At 46.2% G+C, this 20,173-nt stretch overlaps 1 protein-coding gene across 15 annotated transcripts in view; it reads left to right on the forward strand.

The window, feature by feature from the left end:
* disp1 (dispatched homolog 1 (Drosophila)) overlaps positions 1–12,298 on the forward strand; it is a 306,264-nt gene extending 293,966 nt beyond the window's left edge. For all 15 annotated transcript variants that reach the window (XM_059645135.1, XM_059645138.1, XM_059645139.1 and 12 more), the window contains 2 exons: positions 4,709–4,806; positions 6,041–12,298. In XM_059645135.1, coding sequence (XP_059501118.1) covers positions 4,709–4,806; positions 6,041–8,917 — 2,975 coding nt within the window. In that variant the 3' untranslated portion in view covers positions 8,918–12,298. The remainder of the gene's footprint in view (positions 1–4,708; positions 4,807–6,040) is intronic.
* The last annotated feature ends 7,875 nt before the right edge of the window (positions 12,299–20,173 follow it).

A 20,173-nucleotide genomic window follows, 5' to 3' on the forward strand; every position in this document is an offset into this window, starting at 1 on the left:
TTCTTGATGGAGTCACTTGGCCTTTGTTGAAACTCTGATCTCCAGTAGCGCAGTGCAGTGCCTTATGGGGACCTGCAGCCTGGATGTGTAGTTGAGCACCTGAAGTGGAAGCTATGTCTAACTTGGCTTATCTCTTCTAATCCTCCTGTTCAGCTGATGAGGTCTGTCCAACTAGGCACATCCTAAAGCCAAGTGGAGGTTAATACTTAGGGAAGATTCCTTTCTTTAGTTGAATGTATTTGTTTATCCCCAGCTCCTCTGGCCTGTAGTACAGCTAGCTGATCAAGTACTGAAATAAAAACAGCAGGAAATGGAGAATGACACTGCCATAGTGACTGTCAGAGATTAAAACAAAAAACAAAAGGAGTAGATAATGAAAATATATGCAGGAAAGTAAATTTATGATAGTGTTCAATATGTAAATGTTCCTACTAGAGAAGGAGCAAAACTTAGTAAATAAGGCAGGGCAAGTGACTGAAGTGTTAGTAGGGGCACTTTTTAGGACTAGTGACCATGATTCCATTAGATTTAAATAGTTATGGAAAAGGATAAACCTTCCATAAATTTAAAGTTCTTAATTGGAGTAAGGCAAATTTTAATGGTATGAGACAAGAACTTTCAAAAGTTGATTGGAGTAGCCTGTTTACATGTAAAAGGGATGACTGATGAAGGAGAGGCATTCAAAAATGTAATTACAAGAGGTTAGAGGCACTAAGTTCCTGTTGGAGTGAAAGATAAGGCTGGTAAGACCAGGGAACAATGGATGAAAAAAGGTATTGAGGTTCTAGTCAAGAATAAAAAAGAATCATTTATTAGGTATAGACAAAGGGGATCAAATGAATCTCTTGAAGAGTATGAAAAGTGTAGGGGCATTCTTTAGAGGGAGATCAGGAAGGCAAAGAGGGGATATGAGATAGCCTTGGCAGATAAGATTAAGTATAATCCAAAGAATTTCTACAAGTACATTAAGAAGAAAAGAGCAACTCGGGTGGGGGGGGGGGGGGGGGGGGGGTGCGGGGGGGGGGGGGGGTGGAGAGAGAGAGAGAGAGTAGGGTCCTTTAAAGATCAAAGAGGTCATCTTTGTGTTGAGCCTCAGGAGATGGGAGAGATATTAATTGAATATTTTGCATAAGTTTTTAACTGTGAAGAAAGAAATAGAGGCTCAGGAACTCAGGGAAATAAATATTGATGTTTTGTAAACTGTTCACATTACAGAAGAGGAAGTGCTGGAGGTCTTAGAAAACATAAAAGTGGATAAATCTTTGGGACCTGACCAAGTGTATCCCAGGACATTGTGGGAAGTCATGGAAGAAATTGCAGGGCCCCTTGCAGAAATATTCAATGATTTATAACCTCAGGCAAGGTGCCAACAGACTGAAGGATGTTTAGTGTTGGGCCATTGTTTAAGAAAGGCTGTAAGGAGAAGCCTGGGAACTATTGATCTGTGATTCTGACGTCAGTGTTGGGTAAGTTGTCGGAGGTGATTCTGAAAGATGAGATTGACATGCATTTGGAGAAGCATGGACGGATTCGGAATAGTCAGTATGGTTTTATCTAAGGGAAGTCATAGCTCACAAACTTGATTGAGTTTTTTGAAGAAGTAGCCAAGAAGATTGATGAGGCCAGAATGATAGACGTTGTTTATTAAAGGCTTTACTAGAGTCCAAGTAATGTTCAAATGGTAGACTAATTAGTAAAGCTCAATCATGTGGGGTTGAGGGAGATTGCCAATTGGATACAAAATTGATTTGATGGTAGAAGACAGAGGGTGGTGATGGAGGGTTATTTTTCAGACTGGAGACCTCTGACTAGCAGTGTTCGACAGGGATTGGTACTGGGTCCTCTTTTGTTTGTCGTTTATATAAACGATTAAATGAGAATATAGGAGACATGCTTAGTAAGTTTGAGGAAGACACCAAAATTGATGGTACAGTGGACAGTGAAGAAGGTTATCTAAGATTACAAAGAGATGTTGATCAATTGAGTAACTGGGCTGAGGAGTGGCAGATGGAGTTGAATTTGGATAAATGTGAGGTACTGCATTTTGATAATACAAACATGGCTAGGACTTATACAGTTAATGGTAGGGCCCTGAGTAGTGTTGTAGAACAGAGAGACCTGGAGGTTCAGGTACACACCTCTTTGAACTTTGCATCACAGGTAGACGTTAAGGAAGTGTTTAGTATGCTTGCCATCATTGCTTAGACCTTTGAGTATAGGCATTGGGCAGTCATGTTGAGGTTGTGCAGGACATTGGTGAGGCCTCATCAGGTGTACTGTAACCAGTTCTGGGTGCCCTGCTATAGGAAGGATATTATTAAATTGGAAAGGATTCAGAGAAGATTTATCAGGATGTTGCCAGGAGTGGAGGGTTTGAATTGTAATGTTTGAGTATCGGCTGGGACATGTTTCGCTGGAACATAGGAGGTACATGGGTGACCTTTTGGAGGTTTATAAAATTATGATGAGCATAGTTAATGTGCATAGCAAAGGTTTTTTCCCCTAAGGTTGGGGAGTTCAAAACTAGGCGGCTTATTTTTAAGGTGAGAGGAAATTATTTTAAAAGGCCACAAGGGGCAACTTTTTTTGCACAGATTGTGGTTCTTATGTGGACTGAACTGCCAGAGGAAATGATGGATGCAGGTACAGTTACAACATCTTAAGAAATTTTGATAAATACATGATTAGGACAAGTTTGGAGGGATATGGGCCAAATGCAGGGAGGCACGCCTAGTTTATTTCAGGAACATGGTCGGCATGAACTAGTTGGACCGAAGGGTCTGTTTCCATGCTGTATGACTCTATGATTCTGACTGTATGACTAATAAACCGTCATTTGGTAATACAGGACTTTAGTATTGCTGAAAAAAGGCACATTTTGTCAAAACATTTCATCTTGAACGTGTTGGAACATTTGGAAGATTGCCAATGTGAAGGGGAGCAACGTGTTACATTACATGAAAAGAGAGTGCTGATTAATTGGCAAGTGGACTCCGATTGGTAGATGCTTTGTCATCAAAAATGCCTGATAATGACTGACAGTTAACTGCCATACTTTGTTTAAATTTAAACCAAACGGGTTGGCTCAGTTTGGTCAGGTCATTGCCCTGAGGAATGAAGCAGATAATGGCTATTGCCTATTTTGTTATGTTGAAATGTAATTTTTCTGTTTGCGAAGTGTAGAGTCCTGCGGATTAAAATATGCAGCTTCCTGCCCATGCAAGCACACCAAACTGCACACTATCTTAATCTGATGTTAATTTGTATTGTGTGTATTAATATGCAAGGTCCTAAATCAATAGAGAAGCAATGGTAGACAGTTAAGACATTATTTCTGAATACTCAGAATAAGTATATTCCTATTATAAATAAATATTCTAAAGTGAGCATCTGCTGTCTATGTTTAACTAAAATAGTTAAGGAAAGCATAAAATGTAAGGAAAAACGTGTGCATTAGTGAGTAACAAGTCAGATGATTGGACAAAATATAGTGGCGGAGTATGACAGACCAAAGGATTAATTGGCAGAAAGAAATGAAAATCCAAGAGAAAGTTAGCTAGAGATGTAAAATGGATAGTGAGAGTTACTCCAGCTTTTAAACAGTAAAGACTAAGTAAAGTGACTATTGGTCCTCTAGAGAGTGAGAATGAAGAAGTAATAGTACATAATAAGGAAATAGCAGATGACATGAAGAAATCACAATAGAGAATACGAAAGATGTTCCAGTAATAGTTGTAATTCAGGAGGTGGAAGCAAGAGGGAACTTTGTGAAATTACAAGTAGATGGTACTGAGCAGACAAGTGGTACTGATGGAGCAAAGGGCTAACAGTTAAGAAACTTAATGGAATGTAGTACTTTCTTATGAGAGGAACTGATCAGAAAAGTAAGGATAAATAAAAGTGAAGTACGGTGGATGCCAGTGCTGTTTTTAGCTGGGGGAGCAACTGGATCCCACAAATAAACAGAACAATGAAATGCCTGCTTGCGTTGCATTTGTCTATAACCTGAGGACTGGCCTGGTGCAGTGGGACTGTCCCTGCTTCTGCATTCTAATCCCAGCTCCCAAACATGCATCGTGATGTTTCTGAACACGTTGGTTATAAATATATAGATTGGTTCTGGTGGAGGCTGGTACAGTTACAACATTTAAGAGGCATCTGATGTGTATATGAATAGAAAGGGTTTAGAGTGCTATGGGCCAAATGCTGGCAAATGGGAGTAGATGTACACAGAATACCTGGTTGGCATGGATGAGTTGGGCTGAAGGGACTGTTCAGTGCTGTATATCTCTATGACTCTATGGTATAATTCACACTGATGTGGAACGGATTAAAGTATTGGTCAGATGGAGCAAGGAAGGTAGCTTTTCTTCCCTAAAGGATATTGGTGAGCCAATTGAGTTTTATTACAATGCAGTAGTTCCTTGATTTTTAAACTTTACTTCAAGCTCTCAAGTTGGTACAGAGGAATTTAATTTCATGTTCTCTGTAATTAATCCTCCAGGACTGTAGATTTCTGTTCCACGTAATTATCACATTATCTTACCGTTTACTCACACCCATCCTCTAAGATAGTAGGCCAGTTGTGTAACTGCTTTAGCCTTTACTCAGTAAGCAATGGAAGAAACTGCAGGACCCTATTTTGTATTCTTGAGAAATGTATATTGAAGTGTTTTCCAGCTCCTAAGCCTCTTACCCTGCTCTGTAGGTGACCGATACTCTCGGGTCGTGTTTGCTTCAGCAGATGGGGAAAACTTGTGGCGAACGCAATCAATTAAATCAATGTGCAATCTTGACAATGCCAGGGTATGTACTTTTATCACAAGTATTTATTTTCTGTTTCCATCTTGCTTCCTTGAGCTCCTGTTCGAAACCCGAGCGTCAAGGATGGGATAAACAGGAGGGTTTATTTGAAGTTGAAGAGTGGGAGGATTTTGATGGTACTTGAGGATAGGTTTCTTTGATCCAGAGGGTAGTGGGGCTCTGGAATGCACTGGCTGGGGCTGTAATTGAGGTGAGAAGTTACCATGCCCTTTAAAAAATATGTGGATGAGCACTTGAAATGTCAGCACATTCAAGGCTATGGGCCTAATGCTGGAAAGTGAGAGTTTGTGTATATTTTTGGCAATACTGGCTAAAGGACCTCTTCTGTACTGTCTGACTTTTAATTGATCTGAGCCTCTCCAGCCCACTTTTGAATCATATCCCTGACTTATTTTCCCTGTTTGGAATTGCCTGTTCATAGAATCTCTACAGTGTGGAAGCAGGTCATTTGGCCCATCGAGTCCACATTAGCCCTCTGAAGAGAACCCCACGCAGCCCCCTACCCTAACCCCATAACCCCTACATTTACGACGGCCAATCCACTTAACTTGTACATCTTGGACTGTGGGATGAAACTGGAGCAACTGAGGAAATCCACGCAGACACGGGGAGAACGTGCAAACTCCACACAAACAGTTGCCTGAGGACAGAATCAAACTCGGTTCCCTGGCACTGTGAGGCAGCAGTGCTAACCACTGAGCCACCGTGCCATCTGGGCATGGTTGAACCCATTGTTCAACCCACTGTTGAACCCATTTCTAACATTTGCTTTAACTGTCTTCATGACAGCTCTGGAATATTTTGTGGAGGCCCTCCTGTTTAAGCTGCTCTCCTTATAATGGCCCATTGAATGGAGTGAGGCTGGTGCTAGAGGTTGCTTGGGGGTGGGATGTTGTGTTCAAAGGATGTCAGAAGCTGCTGCTCCAGTTGCTGAGGCCATGGTAAAGGTCATGGAGCATTGCATTTTCAGTCAAGAGATATAGAATGATAGCAAGAGTCAGTCTAACTAGATTCTAATCCTAATTCCCTTCAGTCACCTCTTTGAGTTACACCAGGACTAGAAATGAATCTTGAGAGCCTGCTAATTATTTAATTTGTTAAATGATTCATTAAAACAAAATCTATTATTTTACAGAACCTAAAAAAACCCAGTTTAAACTTGGCAGTGTCGACAACTGGTTTGAATTTCTTTTTAATATGGTCTATATTACTGCAGATCCGTTCACACTCGCAGTTTGGGGAACTTTGTCAGAGGACCTCGGCTGCCTCCTGCTGCCCCAGCTGGACACTGGGCAACTACATCGCCATCCTCAACAATCGATCATCCTGCCAGAAAATCACCGAGCGAGACGTGGCGCACACGCTGAAACTCCTCCGCTCCTGTGTTAAATATTACCACAACGGGACCCTGGGGCCAGAATGCTGGGACAAGACCACGCGTCGTAAGGACCAGCTCAAGTGCACATCTGTGCCGCGCAAGTGCACCAAGTACAACGCTGTTTACCAAATCCTTCACTATTTGGTGGACAAAGACTTTTTGAGCCCACAGACATTGGACTACGTGATTCCAGCATTAAAGTACAGCATGCTGTTCGTCCCCACTGAGAAAGGGAAAAGCATGATGGACATTTACTTGGACAATTTTGAGAACTGGAACTGTTCAGATGGTGTCACCACCATTGCAGGAATCGAGTTTGGGATCAAGCACAACTTGTTCCAGGACTACCTTCTGATGGATACTGTGTATCCTGCCATTGCAATTGTGGTTGTTCTGTTGATAATGTGCGTGTACACCAGGTCCATGTTCATCACTTTGATGACCATGTTCGCCATCATCAGCTCCTTAATTGTCTCCTACTTCCTCTACAGGATTGTGTTTGGCTTCAAGTTTTTCCCCTTCATGAACCTCACAGCACTCATTATCCTGGTGGGGATAGGGGCCGATGATGCCTTTGTGCTGTGCGATGTCTGGAACCATACCAAGTTCGATAAGCCCAAGGCTGAGTTGGCAGAAACCGTGAGTGTCACCCTGCGTCATGCGGCCCTCTCCATGTTTGTCACCAGCTTCACCACCGCAGCTGCCTTCTACGCCAATTATGTCAGCAACATCACTGCCATCCGCTGCTTTGGTGTGTACGCTGGCACTGCCATCCTGGTCAATTACATTCTGATGGTGACTTGGCTGCCAGCAGTGGTGGTGCTGCATGAACGTTACCTGTTACACTTTTTCCAGTGCGGTGAGAGGCCTGGCCAGCGAGCTGAGCACTATGGCTACCTGGCCCAGTTCTGCTGCTGGCTGCAACGCCTCCTGCTGGCTGCCTCTGAGACCTCCCGCATATTCTTCGAGAAGGTGCTGCCCTGCATCGTCATCAAGTTCCGCTACATCTGGCTCTGCTGGTTCCTTGCCCTGACTGTCGGCGGCGCCTACATTGTCTGTGTGGACCCCAAGATGAAGCTGCCGTCGCTCGAGCTCTCCGAGTTCCAGGTCTTCCGCTCATCGCACCCCTTCGAGCGCTATGATGCCGAATTCCGCCAGCTGTTTGTGTTCGAACGGGTGCACCACGGCGAGGAGCTACACATGCCCATCACGTTGGTGTGGGGCATTGCCCCTGTGGATGCTGGCGACCCCCTCAACCCTCACAACAAAGGCCAGCTGCGGCTGGACTCGACGTTCGATGTGGCCAGTCCCAGCTCACAGCTCTGGCTTCTGCACTTCTGCCAGCGTCTGAGGAACCAGAGCTTCTTCCACCAGACCGACGAGCAGGACTTCACCAGCTGCTTTGTGGAGACCTTCCGCCAGTGGATGGAGAACCAGGACTGTGAGGAGCCCACCTTGTACCCTTGTTGCAGCCAGTCCACCTTCCCCTATAAGCAGGAGGTGTTTGAGCTCTGCATCAAGCGGGCCATCATGGAGTTGGAGCACAGCACTGGCTACCATTTGGACAGCAAGACCCCGGGGCCCCGCTTTGACATCAACGACACCATCCGGGCTGTGGTGCTGCAGTTTCAGAGCACCTACCTCTTCACGCTGGCCTACGAGAAAATGAGCCGATTCTACAAAGAGGTGGATGCCTGGATTGTGGAGGAGCTGAAAGCTGCTCCAGTTGGCCTCAGCAATGGCTGGTTTGTCAGCGGCCTGGAATTCTTCGACCTCCAGGACAGCCTGTCCGATGGCACCCTGGTGGCCATGGGCCTGTCGGTGGCTGTGGCCTTTAGCGTCATGTTGCTCACCACCCGCAATGTGGTGATTAGCCTCTACGCCATTGTCTCCATCACGGGCACCATCTTTGTGACGGTGGGCTCATTGGTGCTGCTGGGCTGGGAGCTGAATGTGCTGGAGTCTGTCACCATCTCTGTGGCTGTGGGTTTGGCTGTCGACTTTGCCGTCCATTACGGTGTGGCCTATCGCCTGGCGCCGGAGGCAGACCGCGAGGGGAAGGTGGTCTTCTCCTTGAGCCGGATGGGCTCAGCTATTGCCATGGCCGCCCTGACCACCTTTGTGGCTGGTGCCATGATGATGCCCTCCACGGTTCTGGCGTACACGCAGCTCGGGACCTTCATGATGCTCATCATGTGCATCAGCTGGGGCTTCGCCACCTTCTTCTTCCAGTGTATGTGCCGCTGCCTGGGGCCACAGGACTCCTGTGGCACCATTCCTCTGCCCAGAAGGTTGCAGTGCCAGGGTCTGACACTGTCCCCACCTCCCCATGGTGGCCACAGGTCGAGAGAGGGCAAGAGGGCCTGCCGTACCCACAAACACCAGCCAGCTGGTGGGGAGGGCGATCACCTGGACACTGAGCATGAACATTATGAGCTGGAGCCCCTGGCCACCAGGGAGGGTGCTGAGGCTGGGGAGAAGAGACCAGGTACCATTGGTGACAGCGAAGAACTGCGCACCAATCCTCGGCTATTGAACGGGACCCGTGTACCCGCCTGCCGCCCAGGCAGACCGAACCGGCCAACAACCAGCCTGCCGATGCAAACCAAGCCACCGCTGCCTTCCATCCGTTCTTTCCAGATGAGCACACGGCTGAACAGTGTCCCGCACTCCCTGGACAGTGTCACTGCCCGAGTTCACACCAACCCCCATTAAAGCCCCTTCTCCAACACCGCCAGTGGGTTGGGGGGGCAGTACTGGGGGAAGAAGCAGGGCAAGAGCAACCTGGAGTCTTAAACATCCAGCAGGCTGTGTGTGGTTTCTCATCCCATTTCCTTGATGCCTCACTCTTCAGGGGTAACATGTTGCCAGCACCGGCCTGACAGCCTGGAGAGCCGTGCACAAGCCTACATGGCCGTGCCACCTCAGTGACTACAATCCCACCCCCCCACAACACACTCCCTCACTAAGCAACCTGTACCCCACCCCTGTCCCCCACCCCCCTCCAAACCACTCCCTCACTCACTAACCTGTACCCCATCCCTCTCCCCCACCCCCCTGTAACCCACTCCTTCACTCAGCAACCTGTACCCCATCCCTCTCCCCCTCCCCTCTGCAACCCACTCCCTCACTCACCAACCTGCACCACGTCCCTCTCCCCCACCCCCCTGCAACCCACTCCTTCACTCACCAACCTGCACCATGTCCCTCTCCCCCACCCCCCTGCAACCCACTCCCTCACTCACCAACCTGCACCATGTCCCTCTCCCCCACCACCCTGCAACCCACTCCCTCACTCACCAACCTGCACCACGTCCCTCTCCCCCACCCCCAGCAACCCACTCCCTCACTCACCAACCTGCACCACGTCCCTCTCCCCCACCCCCCGCAACCCACTCCCTCACTCACCAACCTGCACCATGTCCCTCTCCCCCACCCCCCGCAGCCCACTCCCTCACTCACCAACCTGCACCACGTCCCTCTCCCCCACCCCCTCCAAACCACCCGTTTACTCACTACCCTGTCGTTCTTCATTTAGAGATGCAGATCCCTCAAAGTTCTCTTCCTGGAAACTTCTGCCTTTCTTTCAGCCCCACGTGAGATTAAAAAGCCAAAAAGAATCTCTCAGCTCTCATGTCCAGAGAGGACCAGGGGCACTTGAAGGTGGGACCAATGCTTGGAACCCTTTCAGACTGCAGTGTCTCCCCTGGGAGATCTGCAAACACCAAACCCTGTATTGTCTTTATGTCCCTGTCCGTTAATCATGGGAACTCCTCAGGACAGCACATGCCAAAGGCCAAGAGTTCTTGATCCAATAGCCACCACAGACTTTAATGGAGAGCGAGAGAGAGAGCACATGAAGCAGACCTACAATAGGCTACGTTGTAACCACGCCCAGCACTTCTGTTAAACAGAGCCCTCTGAGCCAGGACTGAACCACACCATATTCCCGGATTCCCGCATTCTGAGGCAGCGCACCCTCACTTTGCTTGCTGCCTCATGTCACGGCCTAGCGACTGACCCCTGAAGATAACAAGGCGCAATTGTATCGACACTTCTTCCAAAGGTGGAATGAAGCCAGCACGCCTGCTGCTCTGGACAATGCATTCAGAACTAAAGTCTGTGAACCCTTTGTTATATGAAGGGGAGGACACTGCAAGGGTGCTTAACTCAAACTGAAGGCAACATGTCTTCACACCTTTTCAAAGGGGTGGATGGGTAGGAAGGGGGAATGAGGGCTGATCAGAGTGACACCCAACAATAAAAACTGAAATAACAGCAAGTTAAAGAAACACAATGTAAGTCAGAGATTGCGCCACAATCATTTGTTTTCAAAGATAGTTCTTTGTTCTTTTTATCTTCCCAGTTATTTGTCCCGACGTCTTCCACAGCACCTCTTCTGTGAGACTGCCCTGGAGATGCCAACAGTTCTTACCAATGAGGCCATTCCTCACACCGTGTTCATGTTAGCGGGCTCTCAGAGACCGTGGAATGGGTGGGTGGGTGTTAACACACATTACATTGAATCCCAATCAGCTCCTCTACACATTCCCAGTTAGCATCCGGGGTTGCTGTACAGCCCAGCTCAACGTACTCCCCCTGCCCTCAGTACATTGAGGCCCGTGCAACATTGTGATTATTTCCTCACTTTGTTAATTCAGCGTTGCCCCGAGGATGGAGCTGAAGCTGTGCTTGGTTCTTATGGTTCAGGATGAATGGTTGCAGTTATAATGATCTATTCAGGCCCTGTAGGATTCTTATCCCGATCCATATCCCGATTACACCAGCAAAATATTAGATGGATTTAATTCCTTGCTAGTTTAAATCTGGTTTAAATTCCCTGATTCCTTTCCACGTCCACAACGGGCCAGGTACAGCCTGTGGTGAGGTTCCAAAGCCCATCTTTTGCCACATGGCTGTAAGTGAGAGCAGGCCAGGAGATAAATACCATGTTCCCTTCCTTCCCACATCCCACGCTGATGCAGAGAATGGGAGGGTGGGGGGATTGAGCAGGTGCCTGAGCTTTCAGTGTCACATTTTGTCTCCTCTGTGCTGTCTGCACCTTCCCTGTTGTTTTGGAATGAAACCTGCTGTTGCAAACACCCCTCCAAGTTACTCACCGTCCTGACTTGGAAATGTGTCCTTGTTCCTTCAGCACTGTGTCAAAATCCTGGAATCCCTGTGCCACAGCACTGTGGGTGTCACGGACTGCAGTGGTTCAAGAACGCAGCTCCCCCCGCCGCCTTCTCAGTGGCAGTCAGGGATGAGCAGGTAATGCTGGTCCAGCTAGTGACACCCCCTAGCCCCCTCCTATGATTCTAAAGCAAGCCCACTGTCCTTTGGTGGGGCTTCGGGGAGAATGCTGCCCTAAAAGAGGGACCATTTTGTTTTCCCGTTGTCAGAGTGTGCTGCTGCTGACACCATGTCAGAAATGCAATAAAACAGGACATTTCATTTACTGCACACTCGTGTTTGTCTTTCAACGGCCCTGGAGCTGCGCCAGTTTCCAGCCCAAGAGAAAGTATTGTCATAGCTCAAACACTGTCAGCCTCCTATTAATGACATACGATCCACGTGACCATCAGTGAACTCTCATTGCTCCAGTCTGACCGATGTCCCAGTGCAGACTCCCCTTCCTGACCATAAAAGCCAATCAAATCCCACCAGACCTTTCTGAAGAAGGGTCTAGGCCCGAAACGTCAGCCTTCCTGCTCCTCTGATGCTGCTTGGCCTGCTGTGTTCATCCAGCTCTACACCTTGTTATCTCAGACCTTAAGATGTTGTGCATCATTAGCCATTGGATCAGTCCTGTCTCTCTTTGCTCACACCGCCCCCCGCCCCCATCATCTCCCTATAGCATTGTTTCCAGCATACTTCAGGAATAAATGAGCCCATATCATGTTTTTACAGAGGTTTTTGTATACATTTTGGGAGCAATTTGAGGCAATGGTGAATCTGAAACCTTCAGTCGATCAGCCCAATCACCTCCATCCGATTCCACTTTTTATTTCTTTTTGACCCAAGTTAAGCTTGGGTGAATAATTTAACACTTGCATTCTTAATGTATGCTTTATGCTATTTAAAAAGAAATGTTACTACAGCTATTAAACTAAGTATTCCTATCTGTTGTGTATCGCATTGACCAGGATATGCAAAATAATTTGAATGACGTTTGTAAACTTCAGTCGAGCTGGCAAAGATTAAGATTTTCTTTCACAGATTGGGGGTCTTTGGGCCTACAGTTTGCCCGTGGCATTTATGTCCTGTCAGGTCTATATTGCAGCTGAGATTGGATGTCGAACATTCGAGTTACAGAGCTGCTGTTTCTATGTAGTTTCCTCTTCGTAAGGCTGTGTCCAACTTCAGCATATACATCCCCCAGCCTGGAGTCACACTGGGACGCAGGAGCACTCAACCGTTCTTCTGTGTTGTAGGTGGGACACTCATAGAGTCAAATAGCAGGGACACAGACCCTACGGTCCAATCAGTCTATGCTAAACAGAATCCCAAGGTAAACTATCCCACCTGCCTGCTGCTGGCCCATATCCCTCCAAACCTTTGCTATCCATGTACCTACCCAAATGTCCATCACATCCTGTCTCTTCGAGTGGTGGCAGTAGAGACACACTCTCCTCAGGAGTGAGCTGGCAGCAGTTATGGGGCAGGGAAATGGTCACCAGAACAACACTGGGGACAACAGAGGTGGCAAAGGCTGGGGGTGGGGCAAAACACATCAGACAAAGGTTCCACTTGATTCGTTAAAAAATGGTTTCCATTTCAAAGATGTGCTGGCTCTGCCTGGTCACATTGTGATTTCCTGCTATAATCTGCTTAATAATGAATTCTGGAAGTTTCCCAATGACAGGTTTTAGGCAATTTGGCCTACAGTTCCCTGCTTTCTTTCTCAGAAGATCTTTAGTTTTTGGAATTCCCTGCTCCAGACTGCAGCAATACAGGCTGGTTTATTAAGTAGATTCAAGGTAGAGTTAGATTTTTGATCTACAAGGGAGGCAAGAGGATTATAAATGGATCCTGATCAGCCATGATCTTAATGAATGACACCGCCTGCTGAAATGACCAAATAGTCTACTCCAGCTGTTAGCCATTGTGGCTGTCCCCATCTTCTCCAGCCTTACCTCCCTCCTGGACACCTTTCGCTTGTTTATTTCAAACCCCACCTGTGACTGTTCTCGGTTCCAGCTTGCTAAGTTAACCACCAGCCAGCCAAGGTACTAGGATAACAGCTGTTAGGACCACCTTGTGTGAATGTTGAAGATGCTGCTGCTGCAGCCTATTGTATGTTGGGAATTCATGGTGTTAAATGTCATTGATCAGTTCTGTTCCCATCGCACCCAGCAAGCCCTTTGTCTCATCCAGAAAGATTCGATGATGCCCATTGCTGCTGCCATGATCTGGAGGAGAGCTGCACTGTGGTATTCTCACCACCAGGTGGAGGCAACACACTGTTCCACATTTCACCTTGAACTCAGGAGGCCATTCAGCTCATCGCAGTGGTACTGGCTCTTTGGAAGAAGTATCTCGCACCCCTCAATCACTCACTCCAACCAAGCAATGTATTTATCTACAGATACTTTTTAAATTTCTTTTTGAAGTTGTACTTGAATTTATTACCACCACTTTCTAGCTCTCAACAACCCACCACAACTCTCCTTAGGCCCACTCTCATTCTTGTCTAAATTACCATAAATCTGCTCCAGTGGGACCTTCCTCCTGAGTTTGAACTTTGATTCCCAGATCCACCCCTGCTCTGGACACAGCCTCAGTTACTTTGTAGACCCGTGTTAGCCATGGAGTTGTACAGCACAGGAACAAACCTTTCAGCCCACTGTGTCTATGCTAACAAACACCGAACTACACTAATCCTGTTCACCTGCACTAGGTCCACAGGCTACGTGCTGTGGCACTTTAAATACTCATCAGATGCTTCTTAAATGTTATGAGAGTACCTCCATCACTCTCAGGCAGCATGTTTCATATTTCTACCACCCTTTGAATGAAAAAAAAATCCTCAGATGCCCCCTAAACTACTTACTCCTCATCTTAAACTAATGTCCTCTGGCCTAAGACATTCCACCATGGAGAAACCCTAGATAGATTCAGTTTACCCTTCCTCCACCGTTCTCTGCGGAAGAGAATTGCACAGACTTCCACACCTCTGAGGTAATTCCTCATACCTCCACCTCAGATGGACAAGAGATAATAGGAACTGCAAATGTTGGAGAGTCCAAGATAACAAGGTGTAGAGCTGGATGAACACAGCAGGCCAAGCAGCATCAGAGGAGCAGGAAAGCTGAAATTTCAGGCCTAGACCCATCCTTTTTTAAACTCTGTCCCCTGGTTCTTGACTCCAGTACAGTACAGGGCAAACAAATTCTCTCAGCATCAACATTATTGGAGGTTCTCACTGTGGATTATCCAGGTGCTGGTCTTTCCACCCGTCCGGGCCATACTGGTCTTAATGTTGCACTTGAGCATTCTTCCTCATCTGAATCTATCATCATACAGCCTTCTATTCCCTTCTCCCTTACTAGCTTGCCTAGCTTCCGTTTAAATGCTATACTATCCAACTTTTATCACTCCCTGTAGTTGTGAGTTCTACATGAAGTCGGAGTGGGCTATTTGGCCCTTCATAGAAGATCATAGTTGATTTGACTGTGGTCCTAACTCCAATTTCCTGTCTGACCCTCTAAACCTTCACATTCTTGTCTAACAAGAACCTATCTAACTCAACCTTGCACCAGTTGAAAGTCCCAGCCTTCACTGCCTTCTGGGGAAAAGGATTGCATAAACTAACAATAATCAGAGCCAAATATTGGCCTCGTTTATATCTTGAAAGGGAGACTACTTAATTACGTCCCCTAGTATGATTCTCCTCCACCAGTTGAGTCTTCCTCCAGATATCCACCCTGCCAAGTCCTTTCAGGATCTTATATGTTCCAATAAGATTGCTCTTTTATCAAAACTCGAGTGAGTATAAGCCAAACCTGTTCCATTCTCCACAGATGCTGCCAGATCTGCTGAGGTTTTCCAGCAACTTCTGCTTTTGTTTCTGATTTCCAGTATGTGCAGTTCTGTGGGATTTTTCTTCCAAACCTGTTCCACCTTTCTTTCAAAGATAAGCTCTTCTTCATCCTGGGACAGGGTCAAATGAACGTTATTCAAACTGTTTCAAAAGCAATTATTTTTAAAAATGAGGAGACTAAATGGCATACAGTTGGTGGTCTCGCCAAGGACCTGTATAGCTGCAGTAAAAGCGCTCTTCTGTTATATTCTATTCCACCAGCAGAAAGTGACAACATCCTGTATGTACTCTGAATGGGGATATTGTTAGTGTCATGGTAATGTCAATGGACTCATAATCCAGAAATACAGGCTAACATTCTGGGGCAGAGATAATGGGAACTGCAGATGCTGGAGAATTCCAAGATAATAAAGTGTGGAGCTGGATGAACACAGCAGGCCAAGCGGCATCTCAGGAGCACAAAAGCTGATGTTTCGGGCCTAGACCCTTCATCAGAGAGGGGGATGGGGAGAGGGAACTGGAATAAATAGGGAGAGAGGGGGAGGCGGACCGAAGATGGAGAGTAAAGAAGATAGGTGGAGAGAGTATAGGTGGGGAGGTAGGGAGGGGATAGGTCAGTCCAGGGAAGACGGACAGGTCAAGGAGGTGGGATGAGGTTAGTAGGTAGATGGGGGTGCGGCTTGGGGTGGGAGGAAGGGATGGGTGAGAGGAAGAACCGGTTAGGGAGGCAGAGACAGGTTGGACTGGTTTTGGGATGCAGTGGGTGGGGGGGATGTCTTCACTAGTTTCAAAATCTCCCCTTCCCCTACTGCATCCCTAAACCAGCCCAGTTCGCTCCCTCCCCCCACTGCACCACACAACCAGTCCAGCTCTTCCCCCCCCCCCCACCCATTGCATCCCAAAACCAGTCCAACCTGTCTCTGCCTCCCTAACCGGTTCTTCCTCTCACCCATCCCTTCCTCCCACCCCAAGCCGCACCCCCACCTACCTACTAACCTCATCCCACCTCCTTGACCTGTCCGTCTTCCCTGGACTGACCTATCCCCTCCCTACCTCCCCACCTATACTCTCTCCACCTATCTTCTTTACTCTCCATCTTCGGTCCGCCTCCCCCTCTCTCCCTATTTATTCCAGTTCCCTCTCCCCATCCCCCTCTCTGATGAAGGGTCTAGGCCCGAAACATCAGCTTTTGTGCTCCTGAGATGCTGCTTGGCCTGCTGTGTTCATCCAGCTCCACACTTTATTTACTCTGGGGCAGAGGTTTGAATCCCACCATGAGGTGATGTAATTTGAATTCAATGCAAATCTGGAATTAAAACAACAAGTCATCTAATAGTGACCATGTAAACACCAGATTGCAGTGTAAGATTAGCTCAGAGAGCGTTACAAACCTGGGTTTTCTGAAAATATTTGGCAAGATGCGGTGCAGTAGCCTGCCCTGAGCCATAGTGGAAGGATCAGATAGCGAGTTTAAAAAGGAACTGGCTGTATTCTTATAACCTGAACAACAACTTGCATTTATTTAGCATCTGCAACATTGTAAAATGTCCAAAATGTATTGTTATGGACCAGACCAAACCCCCTCAAAATATATTCAGAAGATAGTCTAGACCCAGACTTTTTCTTATTTTAAAGGTAAGTGAGGCATTTTATTCCAGATACAATTTCACCCAGAGAAAAAATGAGTGAGATTCTTAATGAGTACTTTGTGTCAGTATTCACTGAGGAGAGGTACATGTCAGGTGTTTGATTACTCTAGGTCAAGTCAGCATAAGGAGGGGGGGTAAGTGTTGGTTATTCTAAAAGGCAGTAGTGTGGACAAGTCTCCAAGTCCTCATGGGATCTATCCCAGGTTACTGAGGGAAGCGAGAGAGGAAATAGCTGGGGTCTTAACAGATATCTTTGCAGCATCCTTGAGCACAGGTGAGGTCCCAGAATACTGAAGAATTGCTAATGTTGTCCCTTTGTTTAGGAAGGGTAGCAAGGATAATCCAGAAAATTATAGGCCGGTGAGCCTGATGTCAGTGGTGGGGAAGCTGCTGTCGAAAATACTGAGAGATAGGATCGATTTAAATTTGGAAGAAAATGGGCTTATCAGTGATAGGCAGCATGGTTTTGTGCAGGGAAGGTCATGTCTTACGAACTTGATAGAATTCTTTGAGGAAGTGACCAAGTTGACAGATGAGGGAAGGGCTGTAGATGTCATATACATGGACTTCAGTAAGGTGTTTGATAAGGTTCCCCATGGCAGGCTGATGGAAAAAGTGAAGTCGCATGGGGTCCAGGGTGTACTATCTAGATGGATAGAGAACTGGCTGGGCAACAGGAGACAGAGTTGTAGTAGTAGAAGGGAGTTTCTCAAAATGAAGAACTGTGACCAGTGGTGTTCCACAGGGTTCCGTGTTGGGACTAGTGTTGCTCGTGATAAACATAAATGATCTGGAGGAAAGTATAAATGGTCTGATTAGCAAGTTTGCAGATGACACAAAGATTGGTCGAGTAGCAGATAGTGAAAGGGACTGTCAGGAGAATGCAGCAGAATATAGAGAGATTGGAGAGTTGGGCAGAGAAACGGCAGATGGAGTTCAATCCAGGCAAATACGAGGTGATGCATTTTGGAATACCCAATTCAAGAGCGAACTATATGGTAAATGGAAATGCCCTGAGGAAAACTGATGCAGAGAGATCTGGGTGTTCAGGTCCAGTGTATCCTGAAGGTGGCAACGCAGGTGGATAGAGTGGTCAAGAAGGCATATGGCATGCTTTCCTTCATCAGGCGGGGTATTGAGTACAGAGTTGGCAGGCCATGTTGCAGTTGTAAAGGACTTTGGTTCGACCACATTTGGAATACTGTGTACAGTTCTGGTCACCACATTACCACAAGGATGTGGATGCTTTGGAGAGGGTGCAGAGGAGGTTCACCAGGATGTTGCCTGGTATGGAGGGCATTAGCAATGAAGAGAAGTTGAGTAGATTAGCATTATTTACATTAGAAATACGGAGTTTGAGGGGGGACCTGATTGAGGTCTACAAGATCATGAGGGGTATAGACAGGATGGATAGCAAAAAGCTTTTTCCCAGAGTGGGGGACTCAATTACTGCGGGTCACGATTTCAAGGTGAGAGGGGGAAAGTTTAAGGGAGATATGCATGGAAAGATCTTTATACAGAGGGTGGTGGGTGCCTGAGATGTGTTGCCAGCGGAGGTAGTAGAGGCAGGCACGATGGTATCATTTAAGGTGTATCTAGGCAGGTACATGGATGGACAGGGAGCAGAGGGATACAGATCCTTGGAAAATAGGCAACAGGTTTAGACAGAGGATCTCGATCGGCGCAGGCTTGAAGAGCCAAAGGCCCTGTTCCTGTGCTGTAATTTTCTTTGTTCTTTGTTCAATAGTCAAACGACTCAACATTTAGCAAAACACACTTTATTTTTACACTGCAGTTAAAATAGAGATGAAATCTTTTTCAACAATTGACTTAGCCTCATTGAAATGCTTAACAAAATAATAGATATATTACCTCCTACTCATTAACTGTTCCGATATAGTAACATCCCATAAACACACTCTTGGCAAAGGAAAATTCAGTAAAATAGATTGTCTCACATATAATTCTAGCAGCAGGAAGAGAACGCCAGCTTTTGGCTGTAGCAGAGAGAGGAATAAGAGCTTCCACATCTGGCTTCAAGACCCCAGCAACTGCTGAAAGTTAAAACTAAAAATCTTGGTTTTGTGGGAGCTTGAGCCACCCATTCGGGCTGCTTCTATTGTTTCAACTTTTAAAAAAAGACTCCAAGGCCTCACAATATGTTTGTTTTATTGGCTTTGGAGCAGATCCATCAGACCTCTAACTCAACCTTTCTTCATAAAATATAGAGGACAAAATACACCTCTTAACACCTTTTTTAATACCTGCTCCCCCCCACCTTAAAAAATGAAATGTCAACTTACAAAAATGGCTTCATTTAAAAAAATCTTTTCCTTATACCACTAGTACACTACAATGTATATACATGACATTGACTGTAAGCATGCAAACATTCCCTACTACATTCCATTTTGTGTTTTTTCCTGCCATTGAATACCTTCATCTTCATCAAAGTTGCAACAATGTGTTGGCAGTTACTTTCTCTCATCCTGCGATGTGTATAATCCTTAAACTGGTTGCAGTAATAAGCTCTGTCTAAACTGTCTCGAATTTTTGCCCCTTAAATCTTTTTAGAAACCTAAAGGCTTATGATAAGTATATGCAATTGTCTCAGGGACTTTACTGGCAATGTAAATGTTGAAACTCCAACATCAAACGCAAGGTCTCCTTCTCAATTGTGGAATATTTCTGTTGCTGATTAATCAATCTTATGGAAAAATACCCACTAGGTCTTTCTGCCCTCTTGTCATTTTCATGCAAGAGTACAGCACCAATACCCACACCACTCACATTGCTAGCTACTTTGAATGGCTTTGTGTTATTAGATGTGGCTAATACTGGGGGATTGGTTAACCCAGCTTTCAGGCTGTCAAGTGCCTTCTGACAATCTGCTGTCCACTGAAAATTTCTGCACTTTCTCAGTCAGTAAAGCAACCACACAGCTAAAATTTGGTATGAACTTCTGATAAAACCCAGGAATTGTAATCTTCATCAATGGTATGGGAAACTCCCCAGTAACTCCAACCATCTGCCCATGCCCAATAACATGGCCCAGAAATGTGACTCAGGCTTATGCGAACTCACTCTCAGCCACATTTATCACCAAGCTTGTCTCTCGAAATTGGTCAAACCATTCTGATAGATACTCCAAATATTCTTTTCATGTGTGACCAAAAATCACCAGCTCGTTGATGTATACAGCACAATCAGGTAATCCAGAAATGATTTTATTGGTTAGTCTTTGAAATGTTGCTGGCACATTTTTCATTCCAAATGGCA

Source organism: Stegostoma tigrinum, chromosome 4 (genome assembly GCF_030684315.1).
Source record: "Stegostoma tigrinum isolate sSteTig4 chromosome 4, sSteTig4.hap1, whole genome shotgun sequence".
Taxonomy (NCBI): domain Eukaryota; kingdom Metazoa; phylum Chordata; class Chondrichthyes; order Orectolobiformes; family Stegostomatidae; genus Stegostoma; species Stegostoma tigrinum.